The 27,733-nt window shown below is 46.4% G+C and overlaps 1 protein-coding gene across 2 annotated transcripts in view; it reads right to left on the bottom strand.

Moving 5' to 3' along the window:
• Nucleotides 1-2,281: 2,281 nt before the first annotated feature.
• The window catches only part of KIF16B (kinesin family member 16B), a 1,618,961-nt gene continuing 1,593,509 nt past the window's right edge, over nt 2,282-27,733 (bottom strand). The window contains exons 25-27 of one of the 2 annotated variants that reach the window (XR_015296683.1): nt 17,518-17,601; nt 4,396-4,930; nt 2,282-4,328 (exon numbers count right to left, since the gene is read on the bottom strand). Coding sequence is in view for 1 of the 2 variants with exons in the window: in XM_086927730.1 (XP_086783856.1) it covers nt 4,772-4,930; nt 17,518-17,601 (243 nt within the window). In the remaining variant the exon portion in view is untranslated. Of the gene's footprint in view, nt 4,931-17,517; nt 17,602-27,733 lie in introns of both variants that reach the window. The other variant, XM_086927730.1, reaches the window with a different exon arrangement.

Raw genomic sequence — 27,733 nt, forward strand, 5'->3', positions numbered from 1 at the left:
GCCAAAGGGAGACGGTAAAGTGCTGAAAATGTGCAACAGTGCCTTTCTGAAGGCCTCTACTTACTAAGATGTTGCCAGCACATCCAGAAACTCGGTGTGCACTCGGACTAGACTTGGCACCAACTCCGATGGAGAACGGAAGCAAGACCAGGAGGAAAGTTGATGCCATTGCAACTTCTATAAAATCTGAGAGGAGCGGGAAGGGGACTATTCTCATTTCAACTTCTTAAGTGTTTTCTTGGACTTGCCCGAAAACTTCAACTCCTACAAAGATCTACCATGAAAACCACTACGAGAGCGGGAACGGCACTTTCCTTTTGACTTCAAACAGTAGCGGTTTGGAGATTTTTTTTGTTTGATGACAAAGTTTGTCCTTATGGCCCCATGTGGTCTACAGGTTCCTCTGGTAGCATCACATTGCTTGGAGTAGTGCTCCGACATCAGGTACCAAAGACACACTCCATGGGGGTCCATCATATATATCTGTTTGCGACAGTTCAACCACGTTTTGAACCCTGTTGTCGTAGAGTGTGACATTTTCCCTAGCACACTGGCACATCTTAGTGAAATTTGAGGTCTTGAAGACTAAGGTGCAGCATCAGATCCACACCTCAAGGTGTAAAAAGAAAGGAGCTGACATCAATGCACATGGGTGGCGTCTATATGTGGGCTCCGCTCTTCACTTTCGAAACAGAACAATATTGGTGCAGAGCCGCATGACACTACCTACCGGCATGCAGGAATACTGCTTTAAAGTTTCTGGATCACATCCTATGCCTGAGGAATATTCACAAGATGAGGAATCTGCAGTTAAAGGTATCCATCTGACAGCACATCACTGAAAGGTAACAAGTGTTCAGAGGCAAACAACTCAGTACATTTATGTGAATATGTCAGTCATAGGTTCTTCGGAGGATAGTGGTAATTCCCAGTATTCTGTTACCCTCAGAACTTCACTACTACAAAGGAACCACTTTTATTCACAGAATTCATAGGATGTTCTTAAGGTGGGTCGATGATGGATTTTAGAAAAATATCCAAGCCCTTGGCATTTCGGAAACCAAGATAAAGATCATTACCTGTAAAATGAGGTGGGAACAAATTTGCTTTCCCATAGTAATCCTGACATCAGACCCGAAAAGTTCCTCCATCTTCAAGAATCACTGTTGCAGAACCTGAGGGACAGAAGGCAGCTCTGATCATCCACTGGCATTTGCTTTGGCAGTTGTGTACCTCGACAATGGGGGTATCTAGCTTAAGATGGTTTCCGATCAGAGGCCAGAGGTAATAGTGCATCTGGAACCTGTGCCACTTGAGTCGTAGCCAGCCCAGAATACCAGCTTATGGCACAAAAGTGAAGGCACAACCTAGGACTACTGCGGAAAAGGTTGTCTACATCTGGTGTCTGTCAATGTGAGAGAAGAATCCACCACCACAAGCTCGGAGGGAGGCCCTGTAAGGTCCATAGAGCCCAAAGGCACATCAGAGGGAGCTGGAATGATCTTAAAGATGACATTATTACTTTTAAAGCTGCGGCCTGCTGCAGAGTCAACAATGGTCCAGAGAAATAGGGACCACTGGCAACAAGATGGAGTCAGGTGCGGTGACTGTGTGACTTCCCGCTGAGGCAGGAGTGAAACCCCAAAGGATAAAGAGGAACCGACATCAGTGGGAAGGGGTGGTATCTTTCTGCACCTCAGAGTCATCATATCTGGAATCAGAATCGAGTAACAATGAAGGCTGAAGGCATCACCTGTCAGCAGCAGGAACTATTACACGATTCCCCAGATTCACACTTGCACCCAGGAGAGCTTTACAAGTTAAGAAATCTGCGGTGATACATATCCATCAGGATGATAACTCTTAATATTTGTAACCCTTAATATTGATTTGAGATATTCAAAGGAGGGGCAACTCTAACTAGGTGGAGCCATTTTACAAGAACCACAACCTATGCATAATAATTGAGAAATTATGGGTAAGGCAGTGAAATGCAACAAGAAACAGGAAGCCGATGCTATCTCCAAGGACATTTAGGAAGGAACAGAAACATTTAACTTCATTAAAGCAGTTACTAAATTCAAATTGCAGAGGTAACATGAGCCAAGCTAACTTAAAAGAAAAAAATGAAACTGAAGGAAGTCCTCGATGTTTGTGTAGTCTGAGAGGCCCTGCCTCCAGACAGTGCGCCACGAGGAGGCGCTCGAGTCTGTCACATGGGCTGCACTATCAGCTACTGAGTGCATGGTACTTTTAACATTTAAATACAAATAATATTAAGTGCAATAGAAAACCTTTAATGGCATTGTAAAAAATAATAATACTCAACAGGGAATAAAGGTATTGCGCATTCGCAAACTACATTGACTTTTGGCGTTAAACCGAACAGTGAAAATGTAAACAATTTGCCACTGCTGGGCGTCATGTACTTCATCACATGTCTATTCGTTCTGTTTTACCTAACATGCGTTCATCCTCGGTTTCTGTACTGCGTGTGACAAATTCGGCCAACAGTGCATTGCTCCGTTGTGAGTTTTCTCCTGCCTCTTTTTTTTTTTAATCAATAACGAGGTACAGTTTGAACATAGCAGGCCCATCTCTTCAGTTAACTAGTGTGTTGGAATGTGTCTCTCTGTGACTGAGAGTGCAAACCTGCATGGTAGCCATCGTGTGCCTGATATAGTTTTAAAGTCAGATCATATCTAAAATTCATGCGGGGGGAGGTTTGGCCAGGGCAGCACTTCATCACCACCTTTCCTGGGCACGCTTAAGAAATGGGCAGGCTTAGTTTGCACAGCAAACAACGATGGAAGCAACTCCCTGAAACCAGATGACAGGCACGGGACTGTTGTCCCCACAGCTGTCACAGTATAATCCACTCTGTCTTGTGCGTGTGACAGTAAGCCTGGGCAACTGGCCAGTCACTGCACGCAACACCACCACCCTTCTGCACAGCAGGCGCGCTTGCAAGTGCCGATCTCGTCAGACACCAGGCTGAATCAGTCCAGTGCTTTGAAAAATGTATTGTATTTCGTGGTATTTTTTTAGTGTAAAAAACGGTGCCAAAAACTCTTTCCAAAAGCGTAAATACAAAAATGTGACAACGGACTCCGTATTGCGTTTACACTGTACTGCCAATGCACAATCGCATTAAATGTGGGAGCCGCTTGCTGTAAAAGGGAGTAGGGGTGCAGTTTTCGTTAGGGCTACCTACACATTTTCACTGAAATAGGAGCTAAAGTCACCCATGGACTTGGCACCTGTCCTGTCGCTGACCAATGAATTAACCTTTGCTAAGGCGGCCATGGCCGATGGTGGAGAGTCCGGGGCAGACGCTGGCGCCGAGGGTGGGTTGCATAAATACACTGACCGGCTCCATCCCAGCCATCACATCGGGGGTGCCTGTCCCCCAGGCCCTCAGCTGCTCCCCAATGCTCAGAAGGGCAACAAAGAGGTCCCAGCGGTGTACAGATGCCGCATGCGCTTTGTTTTGCCATTACCAGCATGTCCCCGATTCAGAATCCATTCTCAGTTCCACAAATAAAGATTAAAATAGTCAGAGCACGACTGCACTTTAATCTCGTTGCCAAATACCATTGCCAGCCCCTAACTCTTTCTGACTAACCAGCAGTGACAGAGCCTTTGTAATGAATTTAAGCCAGAATCATATTTTAAGACCATCAACTGAAAGAACAAAATGTTCTACTTTTCATACATCCAGTTAGCACAAGGGCACACGTGCATTAAGTTTAACTTCACACACACATCCATTTCCTTTTTTTGGTTGCTCTACAGTATCACAAATTGAACAATTCATCATATATATATATACACAAAACGTTTTGTGCCATTCCAGACCAGTACTGAATATCTACACAAACTTATCTGTAAAACTTTGAATTTGCTTCTGCCGTTCACAAACTATAGTGTGTTTCAATGATCAGTAAATGGTAAATTTTTTTAAAGAACTTATATTTTGTTCACTTTTTGTGCATACTGAAAGATACACAACTAGTTTCCAGTTCTTCATGAGGTAACTCCATGTATATGGAAGAAGTAGGAAGGTGCGGCATGCTCCTTTCCATACGCATCACTTCTCTGGCATTTTATGCTCATCAACGCCAACCTACTCATCAGTGGAAGACTTAGAATTCATATTGCAAAAAATGTGCTTTGGACACAGCAGTCATGAGCTTTTTAAAGCAGCTCTCTTTCCCAAAATGCTACCTTTGAAGAATACACTAACCACAGGACGAGCGTCTGTAGAACTGTGACCTTGAGTGTCTCCGAGACCTGCTGAGGATGACCTTGAGAGTATCTCTGTAGAACTGCTGAAGGCGACCTTGAGAGTGTCTCTGTCGACCTGCTGAGGGTGACCTTGAGTGTCTCTGAGACCTGCTGAGGGTGACCTTGAGAGTGTCTCTGTCGACCTGCTGAGGGTGACCTTGAGTGTCTCTGTCGACCTGCTGAGGGTGACCTTGAGTGTCTCTGAGACCTGCTGAGGGTGACCTTGGGAAGTGGAGATTCTGAGCAGGAGGATTTGTCTGTAGCTCAATGCAGCATAGAGAGATGCTCTCTCTTTGACATGATAGGGGTATGTACAAATACCAAAACATGAGAAGAGCATACGTTCAACCGAAATATAAAAGCTGTAACTGTTGCATATCGGAGTTTAAAATATGAGCCCCGAGATGATTGCATTTCTTTTTCGAGAGACCGAAGGCACTGTTTTTGCTCCTTCTCCATAGAGCGGAGGTCCCCTCAGAGGAAGTCACCCAGTCCCGTGGCTGCTGTAGTCAAAGACTCCTTTCTTGAAGAAGGGCGAGAACTCGCAGATAGTGTGCTTGGACAAAGTGAGCCCCACTTTATCAATGTGCAGGGGTGACGTCTGAGACTTCAGCATGATGGCAAAGAAATCCCGGAGGTATCTCTGAAAAAGAGAATCACATGGTCATTAAAGAGGGACTGAACAAACATGCTAGTCTTAACAACAAACGTAGAACCTCAGAATAATAATTTAATACCGGTGAAGGCAACCAACAATCAAAATGACAGATTTTCAATTATTTGTGTGGTGTGTTAAATACCATTTTCCAAGGTTGAGGAGTTTACCACGTGTGGTAAATACTTCCTATTCCTGGTTTCCAACTTGGAATGAGGCACAAATCACGTAATCTGTCAGAGGTACAACTGCAGAGTTTTACCATCTGCACATACAAGCTTGTACCCCTTCGCAACACCGACATACAATGCCCCTTGAAGGTCATCTGGTTCGCCACCGACCTCCAAGAATCCAGACGCATCTGCAGACGTCTCGAAAAACGATGGAGGAACAGCAAAACCACTGAAGACCAGACCACCTACAAGAACGCCATGACAGAATACCACAAACTCATAAGATCCACCAAAAGGACCTTCATCCGCAACAAAATCCTAACCAATTCCAGGAACTCTTCAGTATCATCCAGCAATTCACCAAACCCCCCAGCGAAGCCACAAACATCACACCCTTCCAGGACCTTTGCAAAAAGCTCAGCTCCTACTTCCACCTGAAAATCAAGGCCCTCTACAACAACTTCAGTGAACAGACTCCAGAAACCACCTTGTCCTCCAGCAACAACAGGCAACCCACAATCACTGCCTGGACCCCAGTCACCACGAAGACAACTCCACATCCATGAAAAACATTCACTCAGGAGCCCCCAAGGACCCTGCCCACCACACATCTTCCACAGAGCTGCCGCCGCCATAGCACCCGAGCTACGATGCACCATCAATGCCTCCTTCGAATCAGGCACTTCCCCCTATGACTGGAAACATGCAGACATCAAGCCCCTCCACAAGAAACCCTCTGCAGACCCGATGGGTCTAAAAAACTACAGACCCATCTCTCTCCTTCCTTTTGCAGCCAAAGTCACTGAGAAGATCATCAACGCCCAGCTGAGAATCTTCATCGAAGAGAACGCCATCCTCGACTCTTCCCAATTTGGATTCTGCAGTAACCACAGCACGAAGACAGCTCTCCTCGCCGCCAAAGACGTATCTGCAAGTTCCTCGACCAAGCCCCCATCCTCTCTGCAGCCTTCAACAACATCTCCCACCGCACCCTCGCAGCCAGACTCCACAACGCCAGAATACGGGGTAGCGCCCCCTACTGGCTCTGCTCCTTCCTTGCTGGTAGAACCCAAAGGATCAGACTCCCGCCTTTCCTCTACGAACCCACAAAGATCAACTGCGGAGTACCCCAAGGATCATCACTCAGTCCCACGCTCTTCAACATCTACTATCCCCCGTGCCGCCATCGTCATACAGCACAGACTCCTGAGAGTATCGTACGCCAATGACACCCAGCTCATCCTCTCCCTCACGAAGGACCCTGAAGCCACCCAACTCAGCTTCCAGGAAGGAATGAAAGATGCTGCAGCTTGGATGAGCAAAAAACAACAGGTGATGGACAGAATGCAGAACAATGTCATACATTCACCCCATTACAGAGATCTGGGCCTAAATCCATCGTTTTTTTGCTCACCATGCCATTCCAGTTTGAACCCAGCCATATGCAAATCAGTCTTGACCCTGTGCCCCATGGGAACAGTCCAGCCCGAACTGCCAAGCCAGGTCCTCCCTGGACTGGAAACAAGCATCCAAGGACCGGTTTCGGGCTTTCAGCCCTCATCAGCCTGGATAGCTTGATTTCAGTGGCATGGTGAGCACGGGACTCACGTCTGAGCATACCCGTCTTACTTGGGGTGACAACTGCAAAAAACAACAGGTGATGGACAGAATGCAGAACAATGTCATACATTCACCCCAGTACAGAGATCTGCGCCTAAATCCATCGTTTTTTTGCACTCCACACCACCCCAGTTCAGACATGGCCATATGCAAATCAGTCTGACCCTGTGCCTCATGGGAACAGTCCAGCCCAAACTGCCACGCCATGCCTTCCCTGGATCGGAAACAAGCTTCCGAGGACCGGTTTCTGGCATTCCAGCCGTCTTCAGAGAAGGCATGGCTTGGCAGTTCGGGCTGGACTGTTCCCATGAGGCACAGGGTCAGACTGATTTGACGTGATTCCAATGCACTCCACACCACTGGATTCAAGCAAGCCGGGCATAGTGCGAAGTCCAATCGGTGGACGTAAACAAAAAAGACCTAACAGTGGAACCTTCTAGCTGCCAGCACCTAGCCTAATATCGCTCCATCAGTATTGTCCCTTCTATACTTGCAGGGGTTTGTGTGCACACTGAGAAGCACCCACCGTCACAGTACTTATTCCCTCAGGAACCCAGTAATTTAGAACAACAGCACAAGTGCACCACACAACAAAGTTTAAGCAATGAGGGCAGTTATGAAGTCCATATCCAGAGAGAAAAGTGCTTCAGTTTTTCTTTTTATTCCAGTTTCATTTTACATAGTTAAAAACAGAGTCCAGTTCTAATGACTCAACATACAGTACAGCCGACGCAATCCAATTGGGGGCTCGACGTCTGGTGGTGGCTGCCGCCAGAGAAGTCCGGAAAGGCAGCCAGCTATATTGTCAGCGTATCGCCCTACCTCTCTGCAGCCTAGTTCCAAGTGCCACAATGTCTTTCAAGTGATTGTGTTGAACTGCTAGGAAGAATCTTTCACATACCTGGTTCTGCAGTACTTCTGAGAGTTTCTCAGTGTGACTTTGAGGTTCTCAGGAAGTTTGTCTGTTTAGACAAGTCTAGCATTAAGGCAAGGAGGGCAGGAAATTCTAAAGGGTCCAGTGACCCCTCCTATTCTTTTCCCAAGCCTAACCTGTCTGAATAAGGCGCAGGGAAAAAAAGAGGACTAATTGTGTTGTGTAATAAATAGACTTATTTTTAAATCAACACTGCATGGTTCTTTTTTGTTTAACTTGCACCATTGATTAAAGTTGGTAAAACAAGCTGCTTTACAAACCTTCAATATACGCCTGAAGGCTGCTCTCCACAGCTACCACTTTGAGAGCTTTCTATAGTTATCAAAGACCATTAAAATCATCATAAGTGTTGTCTGGATTAGTGCAAGGTACAAGTCTGAGAAAGAAAAGTAAACGCCAAGCTTCCTCAGAAGATAGAATCTGACGTCTGACCTCTGTTTCGGAATGCACAGCAAAATGTGACAACATAAGAACTATATTTACAGGCCTGTTTACAGAAAGGAGTACTGGTGGAAAAATACAAGGGGAGATGGTGTGAAAAGGCTTTGCTCCTTGGGGGGAACAAACTCACCTTGGACACCTAAAATAATTAAAGTCAGCAAATAGACAGCCAGAAAATGTGAGTTAGAAACCACCAAGCCAATGGTAAGCAACGGACGGGATGCATTCCCAGGAAAAGCTTAATGAAAGTCTCCAAGATGTCTTTAGCAAACCAGACAGCTGCGCTCTCTGGTAGGCTTCAACCTAAGGAGAGGCAAATAAATCACCCGATATGCAGGTACCTGAAATACAGGCAAAATGAATAGTGATTAAAGATTAAAAAATGTAAATAAAAAAGAGCATTTTGAACCAGCAATGTCACTTAAGAGAAAGGAACTTTTTTGAGGTGGATGCAAACAATGTGAATAGTTTTTTTCTAGGAACTCAAAGTGAATGTCGGAAATGGATAAAGAGGGCTGACCCATACTATATGCTGTGGTGGGCAGAAGCAAAAAGTGAATGAAAATTTAAATGACTAGTAGATGAAGTTTGCTGGCAAAAAGACCATCTACATATGTATAATATGTAGGATTGATTGACAAAACAATAGTCTGGTGAGACAGTTAAAGCAGTCTCAAAGGCCTAGCAGTAAAAAGGGCTAAGTAAACTGTATACGGAAGCTCTAATAAATGGTGTTTGTATCTGAAAAAGGAAATGGTTCTACAATTAAAAGTCTGCTTAAACTGTTCTAACTCTGAAACATTGAAAGGAATGCCTATTGAAATAAGGTAGCAAAGCTAAAGGGTGAATCCTAAGCTAGCACAAATTCTAACGCTTTTTAATTAATGAATTAGGGTGAGCAAATGCTATAATAAAAATAAAGAATTATGCCACTAAAACTTGAAGTTAGAGGAATGGCCACAGATTAATCATTTGGGCTCAACTGTACATCCATTAGGCTCAATAAAGGAGTCACTTTTTAACTTGAACCAATAAGTGACTGTGTTACAGCACTGTGAATATTTATGATCCGCAACTATGTACATTTAAACAATGATTAAAAAAGGAAAAGTGAGCGCCCACATAACGAAGCATTCAGTTATTAGAAATAATAAACATAAACAGCATCCAAGCAGCCAATTCTCAACTGATTTCTGTGTACTTACACAGCTTTCCTGAAGTATGAATATGTGAATTTTGAGGCAGACTACTGCAAAATGCTATTAGCTAAAAGTAACATAAACCATTATTCAGAGGCAAAGCGGTAATGAAGTGTGGATCTGTTTTAAGCGAAGTAATGTTCCACTTGAGGAAGGCATTATTTAACAATGGGAAGATGAAAGAGAGGTAATGAACTGGTGACTCTTTCGTCGCATGACGTTATGCCATAATTTTCTTGAATGCTTTCTTCTTGTTTGTCTCTGTAATACCATCAACAGCGCGCACCCGCGAATGAGGACTGGAAAACCCTGTCGCCTGAGCTCACATTTCACCTCTCATCCTTTACAAAGTTTGTCAACGAATATGTTGTGGTCTACAATAAGAAATATCATTTTCGCATAACCATTTAAAATCAGATTTGCAAGAATCAACGCATTTATTGATGTTAAAGAAAAATAATTGCCTATGTTGTTATTACACATCATGAAACAGGATTGGATGTCCCAAATACATAAACGTTTCATGAACTGGAGTAAGTTTTGCCTCAATATTAAACTTGGTGAGGACACGGCAACCTCCTTCCAACCAAATCCTTCCATCCCTAGCTCTGCCATCGATCATAAGGAAAGGGCTCCAACAAATAAGTTACTTACCTTCGGTAACGATATATCTATAAGAAACATAGATTAGTTATAGATTCCTTACCTTAGAATTACCCCCAGGTGTCAGACTGAATCTGGAAAGTTTTTTTCATCAGCAGTACCCCTGCGCGTCGAAAGGTGGAGTCGGTAGGTTCTGCGTTCATCGTTGGCATCGTGATCGCCGGGATAACGTTGTGGTAGCTACGTAGACACTGCCGTCGCGTACTAACGTCAGTTCTGTACACGACTTTCCGCGCCAGAAGCGCAGAGTCATGCAAGACACTGACTACTGGTGCACAAAACTAGGGCCCTGTAGTCCTTAACCCTAGAAGTCAGTTTGCAGAACGATGAGGATGGGTGGGGCGGTTAAGGAATCTATAACTAACCTATGTTTCTTACAGATATATCGTTACCGAAGGTAAGTAACTTGTTCATCTGAAAGAAACAGTTAGTTATAGATTTGTTACCTTAGAATACATTTCCAAGCAATACCAACCCCGAAGGTGGGTCTGCGAACTAAGTTCACACCAGAAAGTCCTGGAGAACAGAACAGCCAAAGAAGCCGTCTCTCCAGACTTGACTGTCCAGGCAATAGTGCTTGGTGAGCGTGTGCAGAGATGCCCCCATAGCTGCCTGACAGATGTCATTAAGGGGGACTCTTCTTCTTTTGAAGGATGCAGAGGCGGAAAGAAGGTGGGCAAAGTGATGGTTTGGCCAATGTGGAAAGAAGTAACCACCTTGGGAAGAAAGGAAGGTCTAGTTCTGAGGACAACCTTGTCCGGTTGAACAGCCAGAAAGGGAAGCTTGGAAGAAAGAACTTGGATCTCATTCACCCTGCAGGAAGAGGCGATGGCCACCACAAAAGCAGTTTTCAAAGGCAGAAGCCTGAGAGGACAGTTATGTAACAGCTCAGAGGGAGCGCACATAAGGTATGTAAGAACCAAGTTCAAGTCCCACTGGGGCATTATGAAGGAACAGGAGGAAATAGACGAGTAATGCCCTTAAGGAAATGATTTACAACAGGGGACTTGAAGAGAGAAAGCTGATCAAGAAGCCTAAGGAAGGCTGAAAGGCCCGAGAGGTAGCCCTTTAGAGTGCCCAGAGTAGAGCCCTGCTGGGCCAAAGAGAGGAGGAACAAGAGAACCTCAGAAAGAGGGGCAGAAAGGGGATCCACAGCCTTTGCTGCGCACCATGCCACAAATGTGTTCTATCTACAGGTATATACCGTTTTAGTGGAGGGACACCAGGCTGCCAAGATAACATCACAGACTTCGGGAGGTAGGTCAAACAACGTCCACTGTTGACGCTCAATCGTCATGCAAGAAGGTAGAGGCTGGTCAGGTTCGGGTGGAGGACCGTCCCCTGCTGCTACGACAGAAGATCCTCCCAAAGAGGCAGTCTGATCGGAGGATTGATGGCCATGTGTAGCAGCTCGGGATACCAGACTCTTCGTGCCCTATTCGGAGCCACAAGAATGACTTGGGCCGGGTCGTGCTTGATCTTCTTCAGCAATCTGGCAGAAGTGGTATAGGCAGAAAGGCGTATAGAAGACCGAAACCCCACTCGCAACGAAAAGCGTCGCCTGGCGAGTGCCGCCTTGGAAATTCCAAAACACACAAGATGATGGACGGAATGTTGCACAATGGCAAAACATTCACCCCCAGTCACAGATCTGGGTTTAATCCATCGTTATTTTACTCACCAAGCCACCCCAGTTCAGACATGGCCATATGCAAATCAGTCTTGACCCTGTGCCTCATGTGAACAGTCCAGCCCGAACTGCCAAGCCATGTCTTCCCTGGACCGGAATCAAGCATCCTAGGACCGATTTCTGGCTATCAGCCGTCGTCAGCCAGGATCGTTTTTTGACAGGGTGAGTCAGCACAGGGCTGAATAGACCTATCTGCATGTAGAGTGGTGGGAGGAGTAGCACCTGGGCCTGAATAGGGCTGTGCCTGCCTTCCAGCATGCTGGCTCCACCTCCTGTGGTGTGTCTGATGACCTTGGCCCACACTGTCAAAGGAAAGAAGGGGTCCTATAAACAAAGTGCTCCAGGACTGCACAGAACTGGTTTGGACTAGGTACAGACACTCTCTGCCTTCAGAGACAAAGGATTTTGGTGTATAAAATGGGGGACCCAAATCCAAGAACTTTAGATCACTTCTGGGAATCAAGACGACCCTTTGCCAAGGAGAAGAACCAAGGAAGCTGCAAGGAGGAGACTGCCCCTGTACTGTGCTGTTGGAGTTGGCCTGCAGTGGTTACTTTATTGCCAAGGAAGGAGAAAGGAACTTTGTGTGTACTTTGCAATCTTGAAGAAGAATCTCCAAGGGCTTGAACTGAGCTTACCTCCTGCCTGAAGTCTCAGGGATACAAGGCTTCACCACCAGCTCCCCTGAATTCCCTTTCTGTGGAATTCTGCCTGCAGGGAGGTGCCTACTGTTGTTTGGTCCCTCTGAGAAGACTGCGAGTTGCTGGGAGCTGGAAGCATGACGCTACGAGGAGAAGCGTGTCGCGGCCGCAGCAGTTGCATCGCCGAAGAAGCGTGCCGCAGCTGCAGCTGTTCGCAGTCGCGTCATCGACGAAGCGTGAAGCATCACAGGAGAAGCGTGCTGCCGCCGCAGTGGCCACCGTCGCATCACTGGAGAAGCGTGTCGCAGTGCATGGCGGCTCAAAAGTTACAGAGTTCGCGGCACGGCTGTCGGGCATACACGCATCACATCCAACGTTGTTGCATCGCATCTAGGCGCCATTGTCTCGCATCGCACCGGATCGTCACATTGCATCGAGGCGCCATCTTGTCGCATCACACTAGATCACAGTAAGAAACTGACGCGTCACCTCTCCTGCGCTGCATTAAGGAACAGACGCACCACCTCCCCCGATGCAAGGAACCGATGCATCTCCTTCCCTGCGACCCTTTTGTTTGTATTGCTTGACGCATCCAAGGTACTTTGAGAGTAAAGTGTCGCATTTACCATCTATATTGAACTGAACTATTTTCTACCATTTTTACGTTTATTTTTGTTTACAGTATTGTCGATTTTTGTTGTTTGGTCTTGTGTTAAGTCTAGTAAAGATTACTTATTTTTCTAAACTGGTGTGGTGTCCATCTGTAGTGTTTTCACTGTATTACTGTATGTGTTCAAAAATGCTTTACACTGCCTCTGAGATAAGCCTGTCTGCTCATGCCAAGCTAACAAGGGGTTGAGTAGGGGTTATTTTAGAAGTGTACCCCCTTAGCCTGCCTCGATGCAAGGGTCCCTATTTGGTCAAATGTGCCTACCTCTGCTAACTAGAGACCCCCAGTTCTAACACAAATTGTTAGACTTTTCAGGCTTATGGCCTGATTTAGATGTTGGTAGATCGCGTCCCGCTGAAACTTTTTCGATAGTCTTCTCGCTCTCTTACTTGGCAGTCCACCCGCCGTATTTAGATGTTGGCTGTTCAATAGATGAAATACCGCCACAGTCCTGCCGACTCCGCCAGGGATTATTAACAATGTCGACGGCAATACAAGCAGAAGTGGCTGTCGGCAGGACTCCCGCCCAGATTTCTGCCATCCCTTTTACCATGTGCCTTTCTGCCGTGGTGGGAATCCCTCCAACTTCAAGTTGACAGACTCAAAAGAAATTAGGTAAAACAAATTTTTTCTTGTTTCCCACTTCGGTTTCCATTCTGGACCCCATTGTACAGGTCCCTCCTTTGCTGCACCGACTCCACCACGCCGTTGTATCTGAGATCTGCAGTAAACTACTTGTACATGTCCTATGTATAATGCATTGACAATTGCTGTAGCCTTGTGTACTTTTCTTAGGTGTAATGAGTAGTGTTCAGTTTCCTAATTGTCAAGGTAAAATGAACACACCTGTATTGACACTAAAAAAATATATTGTTGTTGTGGTGCTTGTGAGCATGCATTCAATAGTGTGTATGTTGTTTGTGTGGCATGCAATAAGTAACAAAAAGGGGCACACACATTACCTATATATAAATTGTGACAAATTCACAACATATATGTGTAGTAAGATAATGATGAGTAGCACTTACCTGTCTCCACACCACCATGGCCTCACTCCATCAAGACACTGCCACCAGAACACCGCCAGCACAACGGGAACATCTAAAGCGGCTCAGAGCCAACCAGCTGGCATGACAGATTGCTGTCAGCTGGCAGAGAAGACCGCTGCTGCAGCGGTCTCCTGTCTCTTGCTGCAACATCTAAATACAGCAGGCGGATAGCCATCAGCTTGACGGAGAACTTGGGATCGCTGCCGCCGCGGTACGGCGACAATCCCACCAACATCTAAATCAGGCCCTTAGGGTGGTCTTTCCCCAAATGTTTTGCCTTCACTCCTCCAGTTTTGCTGAACTCTTTTTTGTTAGCCTTGGGACTCTGTGCACTTTACCACTTCCAACCAGTGCTTGTGCTCCCTCTTTTAAAAAAGGTGAAAATGGCTTACACCCAATTAACCCACTTAATTTGATTGTAAGTGTCTAGTAGAGTGGTATACCTGGTACCCAGGGTCTGTAAATTAATTACTTCTAGTGCGTATGCAGCACAGATTGTACCAGCCTCCTAAGTAGCTTTTTAAAACATGAGTCCCTTTCTCACTGCACCATCAGGATTCAAGCAAGCCGGGCCGACGACGGCTGAAATGCCAGAAACCGGTCCCCGGTAGCTTGTCTCCTTTCTGGTGAAGAATTGGCTTGGTAGTTTAGTCTGCCCTGTTCCCATGATGCACTGGGCCAGGGACAGACTGATTTGCATATAGCCAGGTTCTGAACTGGGATGGTGCAGTGAGATAAATAACGGTGATGGATCAAGCCCTGATCTTTGGACTGGGTAAGAGTGGTCTGCTTAATTCAGACACTCTGTTCATCACCACCCCCTTTTCTGAATCGTTTTTAAAACATGTCCTAGGCTTGCCACTGCAGCCTGTGTGTGCAGTTTTAAACTTCCATTTCATTGTGGCAAAGTAACTCTTCTGCCACGCCTAAACCTTTCTGTTTACTAAATATAGGTCACTCCTAGCGAATGCCTTAAAAACCCCATAGGGCAGGTTGCATTGCATTAAAAAAGATTGCACTATGTACTGGTAGTGAAAAACTCAACTTCCCTTTAACTACTGCAAGGTCTAACTCTTCTTTGGAGAACAGTGGGTTGCCATAATACATTTAATAAGTGATAACTTTAGTTGGGAGAAAGTGGGGAAAGTCATGGTTGCTATCTGAGGAATTGCACTTTAAAACCCTCTTCATGGTAACGTAAGATTTAACCCCTTCGAGGCTGATGACGAGCTGGGCTCGTCATGGTGTAGCCTCCTCAAACACTGATGACGAGCCCAGCTCGTCATGAACAATGGGTTTTTAAAAAAGTCAGCATTCCAGCAGAATAAGCACAGCGCGCATGTGGTTAAGTCACACTTCTAAAAATGCCAATTTTAGAAAGTTGGCATTTTCTTGTCCTAACAATTTGGTGCCTGCAGCATGTTACTGGGTCACATGACTAGGGGCTGTTGGCCTTTGTGTATCCCTCCTAGACAGTATCACAAATAAAGTCCTGTGATTTGGCAGGATGGGACATCTCTGACTTGATAAAGGAGCTTGGCTTTCCGCTACCACACTTGCACTTCAAAGGCACTGGCTCAGCTCAGGCACAAAGGACCTCACACTAGCCTATTTTGCCTCCAGACAGACTCGAACCAGGGCAGGAAAGCAGGTAGTTCGAATAGCCTTTGAAAGGGAAACTCCAGAACCTTCTCCCACTACAAGGTGGGCACCAGGTATAAAAGGGGACCCTTAACCCTACTCTTCAGTACACTCCTGGGCATGTGGATACTACAGAAGAACACATAGCTGCTTGAGGCCTGCCCTGCTTGCTGAGAAGGTAGACTCGACCTGCACCCTTCATCCCAGGCTGGAGTGACTGCAAGGGTCAGCGACTGCACTCCTGTCAGAGCTACAGCGCCACAACAAGCTCCAGAGGCCGCCCTGCAACGGCCTGCCTGGACCTGCGACTGGACCTGCCCTAATCATTCTGGCCTCCACTGAAGAAATATCCGGATCCCCTAGTGGTGCCTTCCCAGGCCCTTGGCTGGCATCGGAGAAAGCTCCACCTGGCCTAATTGAAGGTTCCACCAAATCCGATGCAAAGAGACGTAAAGCCTTGCCGCTCAGCTGCCAGCCTCGTTGGAATCGACGCTGAGTGATGAAAAGCTCTGCACAGCCTGCCACTACAGCTGCCAGCTTCATTGGAACTGACACATAGCGACACAAAGCCCGATAAAGCCTTGCCAAACAGCTCATCAGAACCGACACAAAGTCATGCAATAACCTCACCATACAGCTTCTTCAGAACAGACGCCGGACAATGTGAAGCCTAGTAGAGCAACACCACGTAGACTGTGCACCAAAGACATAAGGTGCAATTCTCAGGGAGCCAAACCTGGTGCTGTGCCCGGTCTGCGCTCCCTCACGTTCGGCCTGCACTTGTGTATTTGTCCCGGTCCAGCACGACCAGATACCTTCAGTTGGTGCTTAGCGCCATGTAGCGCTGCTTTTAACTAAATCTTTAAAATTGCATGTCTCCAGTTGTACTAAATGGATTTTTGGTTTCAAATAATTTATTAAAATGTCCTCTATTTTTCGAAATTGGTGTGGTATTTTTTTGGTGTTGTATTTTCACTTTATTTCTGTTTGTGTACTGCATACATACTTTACACATTGCCTCGAAGTTAAGTCTGACTGCTTTTGGGCCAAGCTACCACAGGTTAATTTAGTGACTTTTTTTAGTTCACCCTGACAAGGACTGTGGCTGTTGCTTCAGTAGGGTTTGACCTCCCTCAGCTAACAACCCAGCTTCTGCTTCTTATGGTGATAGAGATGAATTCAAAACAGCTATTATCAATGCTGCCTCCCAGGAACAAAAACCTGCACCATAGGCTTTTGGGCTCCCTTTTTATGCAATATAAATTCAGCGTCGAAAAGATGCACAATCTACTGGTTTCAATTTTAATCCATTTAAACATGCATATTTTACAACACGTCTAAACAAAGCACATCTGTTCGAAAAAATAGACGCTTCCAAGTTACTAAAATGTGCAATTTCAAAAGTAGGGCAAAATTAGAACTGCATAACATTTAAGTCTTCGGAGTGCATGTTCCCAGCTTGCAGGCCATTTGATACAGTCCACCGGCGTTAATGAACTCCGAATTTACAGCATGAAGCGTGTTCTGAGCTTCAGTCTCATTAGAGACCATCTGTCTACAGCGGCCACGATTCCCCATTCGGCCCGTTTCTTCTTGTTCTGTGCAACAGCTCCTGACCTGCCCCAACATCTAGTCTTTCTGTGCAGTGTGAACGGCTCCTTATAGATGCTCGCTTCATTAGGCTGAGATTTGCAGCACTGCTGTCCTCTCCTGCGCTAAATGAAGCGAAAGCCCCCTCTACACATTAGGTAGGGCCATTTAACTTCGGCCAGATGGGAACGTTTCTTTTGGTCAAGCAGACAGAAATCTTCACAAACGAAGCACATTCTACAGCTGGGAGGGTTCACGACTTACCTCTAAGTGGCTCCGCCGCTCGGCGACGACTCTTTCATCCTTGTTGCCAAAGAGCTTCTTTGGGGGAAATTCTAAAGAGCGAAGCTGGAAGAGAGAGCAAGAATCACATGAGGAGCATCAACAGAGAATCACGAGACAGTAAGAAGCCAAACAATCGAGTACGTGTCCTCTAAAGGATGGTCATGCTGAAGTCACTGACAGAATCATTCTTGAAAGCCTGATTGTCCACCATAATCATATATCTGGCAAACTGCTGGAATGCTACACCAGCGATTTTTTTATAATGCAAGTTTCAGCACTTCATATCCATCGCTTTTAATCCAAATGAGGAGCTATGTCACATTCCACAAAGCAGAATGACGTGCCTCTTGATCAGCGTTTTTAACTCTGGCAATTTGTGCCCACTTTAGAATTAATCCGTTTCCAGGTCCTTTTATTATAATTAACTCAGCTGCAAAGAAAGGGCCCAATATAGAAATTCAGTTTGTGATCGCAAACCCTGCGATTTGCAAAATCATAGGTTTCCTAATGGCAAAATGGTTCTTTGGTATTATGAAACCCATTCTGCGAATCGGAAAAGCATTTATGCTTCACAAAATTGGTTTACTTACCCATACCGAGTCGCAACCGGGATTGGGAGTGAAAGGGGTCTTCTTACCTGAAAAAGATTCAATGTTGTATGTCTGTGTGGTTCATTGATCAGTTACCGACACCTCAAAGGAGGTGGTAACTGATTCCCAAAGGGGAAGGTGTACCCTTCAGGCACCTTGCCACAGCCATGAGGATTACCCAAATGGAACCTTAAAAAAGCTGTGGTACCCTTAAGGAACAAAGGCTGCTTTGAAGGAAAAAAATCCTGTTTGGGATGCATACACAGAGATGGTAGTCTGCAAGTCCTTGGAAGCCACCATTTCTTTAGTTGTAGCCGATCACAGAAGGTCACAAATAGCAAATTGCCTAAAAAAATTAATTAGGCAGGTTGATCTGCAACCCCCTGTGACTGGAGATTTTGTGACATAAACCATTAGGACATAGATCGTCTTAAATATACAAAGATATCGCACAAATTATCCATGTGTGATTTCCTCCTACTATTTGCAATCTGTCGCTTTGTACATCTGGGGCCAGGAGTATTAAGGTAAGTGTTCGCGATTGCCAAATAGCACATTTTTGCGAATTACTATTAGGTAATCAGAAACAGTAATGTACAAATATGTGTCTTACACATTTGTAAATTCCCAGTGGGTCGCAAATAGACCTAGCTCATCAATATTAATAAGATATGTTTTGGTTTTCAACCCACTGGGATCGCAAAAATCACAGGAAGGTGGACTGGTGGGGTCAGCAGACCACCAGGTCTGTGATTGCATTTAAAAATAAGGCAATCTTTTTTTTTTTAATGCAGCCCGTTTTTCCTAAAGTAAAACAGAATGAGTTTCAAAAAGAAAAATCTAAAGTTTTCTTTTCATTTTTTAAGAGCAGGCAGCGGTCCAAGTACTCTATTGGAGTACACTGGAGGCTTAATATTGCCATAAGACTTAGTTTTTCGCCATCGGAGACGACGTACGTTCTATTTGGACTGCAGATACAAGGGTACTCATTACTAGCCTTAGGCCTCATGTGTGGAGACAACGTCCACTAAGAGGGATGTTTTACAATAACACTTATTGCTGGATTCTACAAACTAACACACCAATCTGGCCACCTTACCTTTGCCCTGAAAAAGCCCTTGTAAACGGTGAAACAAGTTGGCTGTTTTCCACATGTGTACAAAGGACTTTTGGAAAATAAAAATGTGCAACATAACTCACAACCCCTGCAGAATGAACTTTGCTTTGTGTGCACTGTAATTTGAAGATTTTGTGAATTGCCTCTCAGCCTTTCTCGTTCGTGGAGCACTGCCTGCTCTTAAAGAACAAGTTACTTACCTTCGGTAACAATGTTACTGTAAGAGACATATGTCAGTTATAGATTCCTTACCATAGAATTACTCTCAAGCGTCACATTGGGTCCGGAAGTTTGTTTTTAGCAGTACCCCGGCGCGTTGGTAGGTGGCGTAAGTTGACTCAGTGTCCGTCTTTGTGGTCACTGGAATGAAATTGCGGTGTCAACTTAGACGCCGCTCCTGCGCGCTGAGTTCAGTTCTGACGCGACTTTCCACGCCAGAAGCTCAGAGCCATGCAAGACACTGACCACTGGCGCACATAACTAGGGCCCTGGAAGGGAGTCCCTATCCCTAGGAGTCAGTTCACAGAACGGGGAGGATGAGTGGGGCGGTAGGGAATCTATAACTAACATATGTCTCTTACAGATACATTGTTACCGAAGGTAAGCAACTTGTTCATTTGAAAGAGACTGTAGTTGTAGATGCCTTACCTTTAGAATGCATACCCCAGCAATGCCAACGCCGGAGGTGGGTCTACGAACTAAGATTACACCAGAAAATCCTAGAGAACAGAACAGCCAAAATAGCTGTCTCTCCGGACTTGGCTGTCTAGGCAGTAATGTTTAGTGAACATGTTTTTTTCTGTATACGTGTATTGAGTTTTTAAGTTTCACATTTCCATTTCGGACAGTTTGCTACAACATGTAGCAACATATTTGATACCATTTTTAATCTTAACAGTGTATTTTTTATATGCTCCTGCAGCGGGTATGACAAGATGGTGGAACATACAACTTACATTTGTCTGGACCCAGCATATATGGCTCATTAAATCATATGTCTTTTACGGAGTTATTACATTGCGAGTATCACGTCGGATCGAGTTCAGCTGAGGCCCCTCTGACGTATTGTGCTCTTGATAATAGAAGGGGGGAAATAAAACAAGGGAGACAGGGTACAAAACTTGGAGGAGAGCTGGGACTGCCCCACATGGCTGCTTGTAATTGTGAATGTGCGTGTCCCTGTACGCACTCCCACTGATTGACTTGGTAATTTGAGTCTGGCGCACGTGTGCATCAGCTTGTCATTGCACAGCAAAGGTCAATGGATCAAAAGCTTATGTGCGATTTAGGGATGATGGACCCACCAGGTCAGGGGCTTGCAAGGGTTGATCCACACTTTGTTGCAATGTCACCAGAATCACTTCCCAACTTGTGTAGATCGTAGTTTCCTCGCGCCGGCTGGCTATACCTTCAGCCCTGGCGCACGCAAGGGTAGAGAGCCTCCATACCGGTATATGTGGGGGATCGGCTGCCTTCCTTCTTTTGGTGATTGGCCTCTTGGCTGTCACCATGCCCAGATCTAGGAACATGGAGGTGACTTTAGTGTTTTGCGTTCTGTGGAATATGTGTAGTAGGTATTTTGGCCAGTCAAAGTATATCTCTCTATCGGTGCAGGCAGGGAGTGTGGTCTCCACCCCCTCCCAGTATGCGCTCAGACTGGTGCAGCCCCAGAGCATGAGCACCAAGCCTGCATCCACGGTAGCGCATTTGGGGCAGGCGGAGTCTGCATGGTGAAAATATCTGTTGATGTTGGGAGGTGTGAGGTATGCTCTCTGTGCTAGTAGTATTGGATTTGCCTAAATCTAGCGTTCCTGGGGATCTAAACTGGACTTGCCAGCACCGGCCCCATTCTTTATCTGTGAATGGTCGACCCAGGTTGTGCTTCCATTTGTGTCGGAGGGGGTCTACATTTACCGCTGTATGCTGCCATAGTGAGGCCGCGAACCAGCGCATTTGGTGCCTACCAGGTCCCATAACATGAATATACTGTATAGTGAGATGTGTTGGTGGTTCTGTTGCAAGATCTCCCTATTTCACAGTTAACGTAACCAACAATGAATGGTGTAGGAAGAATTGCCCTGCAGAGAGTTCGTCGGCGGCCACTAGTGTGGTGTAAGGAATAAGCAAGCCTTCGCAATAGAGATCACATAGAGTTTGTATCCCTGCGTCATGCCAATGTTGTAGCTCAGCAGCTGTAAATGTTGCCCGGCCCGTAGAAGCACCTTCCAGGGGGAGCGCAGGAGGATAGGGTGTTGGGCCCCGAGTGAGGTAGAGGCTTCAGCGGTAGCACCTGTACGCCACGTTCAGGAAGTGGGATTCAGGGGGCCTCACTGGCATGCCAGGGTGGAAGAGCATGAGGATCTGGGGGAGCGCATATGGGGGACTTGTGGTCGCCCTGTCGTCGCGTTGACGGTCTGCCATCCATCTGGCGATCCATGGTTGACGGGCAGATATAGTTTTTTTTAATTGCCACCCTGTGCCAATTTGGACCCCAGATAAAGTCGTCTCTATTCATCTTTTCCAGTGTGGCCAACAAGGAGGCAGGGACAAAGATGGGCAGATGGGCAAAGTAGTACAGGAATCGCAGCAAAGCCACCATTTTGAGCAGTGCCACTCTACCGACCACTGCGAAAGGGAGCGTACTCCAGAATTGCATCTGGGATCTCACCGCCATCAGCGCTCTGCCTAGGTTTCCATCGAAAAGGTCCAGCAGCTGGCGATACAAGCGTATGCCCAGATATCGGAATGTGTCTGCGCTCCACTGCACTCTCACGCCATTAAGTAGAAGGCCGGGTCGCAGCAATCTTCTTTAAAGGCATATAGTTTGGATTTAGCGACATGTACTTTTAACCATGATATAGCTGAAAATTCCCGGAGGATTTGGGCTAGCTGTTCTGGAACCGGAGTAATGTCTCGTAAGTAGACTAACAGATCATCTGCGTATAGCGACACCACATGTGTGCCATCACCCAGCGGTATGCCATTGTGCAGCTGTGTTCTTAGTGACTCCGCTAGTGGCTCCATTGCGAGCGCGAAAAGGAGGGGGACAACGGGCAACCTTGTCTCGTCCCACGGTGCACCGGGATGGCAGTTGAAACTTATGGCCCCAGCTTCACCCTCACCACAGGGTTTGTATAGAGTAAGCGGGTTAGTTGTAAAAAAACATCAGGGCCTATTTTGTATTTTTCGAGGGTTGAAAACATGTAATTCCATTCAAGAGAATCAAATGCTTTCTCAAGATCGAGTACGAGGCAGCCACCTCTCGGCCATTCGCACATGGAGTAGGTTGCGACTCGAAAAAAGCGAAGCAGATTGAGCGAGGTGCTTCGGGATGGCACAAAGCCATTTTGGTGAGAGTGCACCAGAGCGGGGACTAACTGTGCTAGCCTGTCCTCCAGGATTTTTGCTAGGATTTTATAGTCAGTGTTGAGCAGGGTGATGGCTTGGTATGAACCCATATCTGCTGGGTCACTGTCGGTTTGGGCAATGCTATCAGATGCACTTCACACACCGTGGGAGGGAGCTGCCCCACATCTACAACAGCCTTATAGAGGACGCGTACCTGTGGCACCAATGACACTTGATATGCCTTGTAATATTCCGCCGGGAATCCGTCTGGTCCCGGGGTCTTCCCCGTGGCCAGGGACATAATTGCTTCTGCAATCGCCTCTGCCGAAATCGGAGCATCAAGTATCTCATTCTGCGACCGCGACGCCTCAGGTAGTTGCACTTGCTCGAGGAAAGTCGAGAGGGAGTGCAGCATATGGTGACTTTGGGATTGGTACAGCAGCTGGTAGTGATGCGTCAGGGCCTCGTGAATGTCTCACTGTGTGTGCACTAGAATCCCTGCGCCATGGTGCAGCACAATTTTCGGTGTGCGGGCCTGTTCTTGGCGGATGAGCCAAGCTAGGAGTCGACCTGCGCTATCAGCAGTGGCGTGAGCACGGGTCGCTTGTGTGCTGTAATTATGGCAGCGGAGGCGTTCCATCAACTCCGTATTTTGTGTGCGCAGCGCCTCCAGAAGATGACTGTCTCTACCCTCACCTTCCCCTTCTGTCTTATGACGCAGCAGCTCAAGTTCTATTTTATTTAAACTGGAGGTGAATGTCTAGCGTATGTTCCATGTCAAACCCATACATCGTCTCCTTATCGTGGCTTTGAAAGCTTCCCATTCTATGAGCGCATTTCCTGCTGTGTCCTCCTTAAGCTAAAAAAATTCGAGGTTCGACGTGCCCAGGGGGGGAGCGAAAAGATGAATCTTCAAGTGCAGCCGTTTGTGGTCTCCATGTGGTGGCAGGCGGGCTCTTAGGTTCCCAGATAAGTGTCAGTAGTTGGTGGTTGTGGTCGGAGTGTGTCCTGCCTAAATATTCTATGTGGTGGATCAAAGGGGATCCCACTATTCTGTCTCAAACCAATCTCACCCTTAATATGCAACATAAACAGCAGCAAAGTACACCACATAATTCTTTCTTAACTGTGAGTGAGTATATGAGATTTTTTTTTATTTTACCGTCACATGTTAATAGGAACACCACTTCTTAAGAAAATCCATTTATTTGTACTTTTAATCAACAGCTTCAAATGTTAGCTCATCTTACACTGAATTTTCATTTTATGAAAGAAGAGCACCATATATATGCAAACAACAGTGACTTTTCTCTGATGTCCTCGTTCATTCTTCCCTCAGTGTCTCATAATGGCCACTATAACCAAAGATTTGCTTTGTTTTCACACTACTTAAAGTTTATTACCCTTATATTTTCCATTCATGTTTTTCTGCTGTTCTTGATGTTTTTTCCTCCAGTTATGGTTTTCCGAATATGAATTCTATGTGTTTTTGTATGTCCTTCAAAGACTTACTGCTTCCTGTTTTTAAAAAAATATTTTGAATCACAAATTCCTGGATGAGAACCCAAAGTTGCTCTGGTAGCCTCTCCCTTCAGAGGCCGGAAAAGGAGGTTGAAACGGCTTCCCTTGAGACAGGTTGCCTGCAACAATCCACCATAACAGATCCACCCTAGTGTCTCTGGAGATACTAACCACTTCCCCGAGATCTCTGTTGTGTCGAAACCACTGTCTGCAGAGGCACCACTGGAGTGCCCTCATATGCCAGTGTGCATAGTTGACCAAAAGTATGCACAAAGCGAGCAGACCGAGCAGGCGTATCACCTTCAGGACTGGTACAGCAGCTCCTTCTTGAAACAATGGAATCATAGCCTGGATGTATAGAATCCTCTAAGGAGGCAGGAAGGCCTGATTCACCGTAGTGTCCAGTACTGCCCCTATGAACAGGTTGCACCGAGAGGTTAGCAGATGAGATTTGGGTACATTTATTGAAAAACCCAAGTCGAACAACAGCAAGCCGTTATTTGCAAATGATGTAGCACCAACTCTGGAGATTTCGTTTTGAGCAGTCAGTCGTCAAGATAGGGAAATACCGGTATCCCCGACCTTCTGAGATGAGCTGCAACTACTGCATCACCTTTGTGAATACCCAAGGTGCAGAAGTAAAGCTGAATGGAAGGACTGAAAACTGGTAGTGTTGAGATCCTACAACGGAGATACTTCTGATGCGACTTCAGGATGGGGATGTGAAAATATGCATCCTGTAAATCGTTCAACACCATCCAGTCTTCCTGCTGCAGCACCTGAAGAACCTGATCTTGCGTCAGCATCTTGAACTTCTCCTGCTTGATGTAAAAATTGAAGACCCGACCCTGCGTGAAAAAAGGGAGGGTGACATCGGAAGCCTGGAGGACCAATCGGACCAATCAATCAATCAATCAATAACATTTATAGAGCGTGCTACTCACACGCTAGGGTCTGAAGGCGCTGGGAAGGGGGGGGGGGAGCTACTGCTCGAAAAGCCAGGTCTTGAGGTGCTTCCTGAAGGAGAGATGGTCCTGGGTGAGTCGCAGGTGGGTGGGGAGGGTGTTTCAAGTCTTTGCCGCCAGGTAGGAGAAGGATCTTCCTCCAGTGGTGTCTCTGCGGGTCCGTGGGACGGTGGTGAGGGCGAGGCTGGCGGAGCGGAGCTGGCGGGTTGGCGTGTAGAACGAGAGGAGGTTGTTGAGGTATTCGGGGCCTAAGTCTTGGAGAGCCTTGTGTGCGTGGGTGAGGAGTCTGATTGTGATCCTCTTGCTGACTGCCCGTTTAGTTGTTATCTTGACTGGGATCCCGCGTCTCAAACCACAACAGATCGAAACTGAACATGAGCTTTTGAATAGAACTAGAAACTGGTGCTCACAGTTCAGCAGCGGGAGTGTGGATGTGGGCAGACACATTATAGCTGCTAGGAGGGTGGATTGGGTGGGAAGGAGGGCAAAATGTATTCCTGGGGATTGTGTTATTGTTAATTTTGACAGAGGAAACCTGGCAGACACTCTTCTATGGGATGGTTCTGAGCTAGTCGGTGACGGTATCAGACCACTCCCACTAGGGTACTTTTATCCTCCTCCCACACACCCCCAGACAAGATCTTCCCACCCCCCCATCCCACACCCTGATAAAGCCGGTTGGACAAGGGCCCCTCCATATATATCTTACCAAACTCAACAGGCCTTACTGCGGGCAAGCTCCAATCCCGTAGTAGTCCCACCCATCCAAGTACACCACATTGGCAGCCAGGGGGCAGGGATCTTACTCACTAATAGGTTCTCCCCCCTTTCTTCTGATTCCCCTCTGAATTCCAACGATTGACAACCATCTAATGTGCCCCCCCCCCGCGGAGGCTACCTCCGCTCGCAGGAATTGCCACACATCAGTAGTAAGCTGGAACATCGCTGGGTTAGGGAAGAAAGTCACGGATGCTAGATGGTTAAAATTCGTGTCCCAATATGAGATTATGGGTTTCCAAGAAACGTGGGACGCCAGTGACAACTTTTTCCTGGATGGGTTCCGGAGCTTTTCAGTCAAGGCAATCCCAGGGGAGGGCGGAAGGCACAAAGGAGGGTTGCACATTCTCTTCTCCTTAAAACTGGCAGGGGTTACCACAAAGATTGATTGCACCTCCGATAACATCCTCTGCATTGAGTGGGTCAGACCAAACTCCCCGCTAATTCTCATAATTAATTTTTACAATGCCCCCACAAGGGATAGTAACTGTTCTCATCTGAAGTCCCTTTCTCTGTTTTTATTTTCATACAAGTCAAAGCAATGCGCTCCATTCGATATCTTGTTATTGGGTGATTTTAACGTCCATCCATGTGGGTGGGGTTGTTTGTCCATGGAGGTATTGGGCCCACCAGGAGCCGTTAGTACTCACTTTGAGCACACCGCGCATGGGGCGGACCTAGAAAACTTACTTGCCAATTTAAATTTATATGAGGCTGAAGGGTCTTGGGGTGAAGTGAGGGCACCGACCTTTGTAGGCAAGGATGCCAGTACAATTATCGATTACATCTTCATTACTCCCGGCCTAATCAACACGGCGGTAGCCTATGACGTGTGCACCTCCCCTTTTAGCGATCACAATCCTGTAGTCCTGACACTGGACATGGGCGACAACACTGCCACCCAGGTTGAGCGTCTGGGGGCCGGTGGAGACGCCCTCGTCCCTAGGGAGCAGGGCCGCAGATTAAACTGGGCAAAGGTTGTCCCGGAGAACTTCATGGACAACCTTGTTCAGAACAGACAAGCTGACATTAAAACCTGCATGGAGAGTACAAGTGAGGGAACGGCCATTATCACCTCCTTCACCGCCATATGCACACAAATTAACCATGACCTGATGTCCACAAAAAACCATGTGGTTTCATCTAGCCCTAGATGGTTCGACAGGGAGTGCTCTCAAAAACACAAGGCTTTGCTCCAGGCTCTCAAACATCAGCCCAGAGATAGGGAGTTGGTGGGTCAGCTTAGAAAAGAATATAGGCTGGCTATCGAGACACGCAAAAAAACTATAAAAAGCGAGGCATGGGATAGCTTAACATCGGTCAGTGTACTGAGAGATAGTTCTCAATTTTGGACGATCTTAAATCATCCGTATTTTGCCTCCTCTAATAACACCGTGTTGGACTGCGTGATACCAGAGGATGATTGGGTGAACCACTTCAGTAAAATTTATAACAGTGCAGATCTTCTAACTACACCCCATCCCCTTCAGCCTCCTACCGAACCCCCCCTTTTGTCCTTTTCCGAATTTGAGGTTATCAGGGCAATTGAAGATATGACCAAACATAAGGCACCGGGCCCAGACGGAGTCCCTGCAGACCTATATAGCTCGCAGTCACTATTCTGGGCCAAAATCCTTACAAATGTCTTTAATTCAACTGTCATTGTGGGGTTCCCAAAAACCTGGTCCACCTCAACCATCATCCCTATATTTAAGAAGGGCTCTAGATCGGACCCGGCATGTTACAGGCCGATCTCGCTAATCGACTCTGCCGTAAAGATTCTTGGCAGAGTCATTCTACACAGATTAGGCGACATTATTAAGGAGAAGGGGGTGCTCTCTGACCTGCAATACGGTTTCAGGGAGAAAAGAGGTACA

Source organism: Lissotriton vulgaris, chromosome 6 (genome assembly GCF_964263255.1).
Source record: "Lissotriton vulgaris chromosome 6, aLisVul1.2, whole genome shotgun sequence".
Classification (NCBI taxonomy): Eukaryota; Metazoa; Chordata; class Amphibia; order Caudata; family Salamandridae; genus Lissotriton; species Lissotriton vulgaris.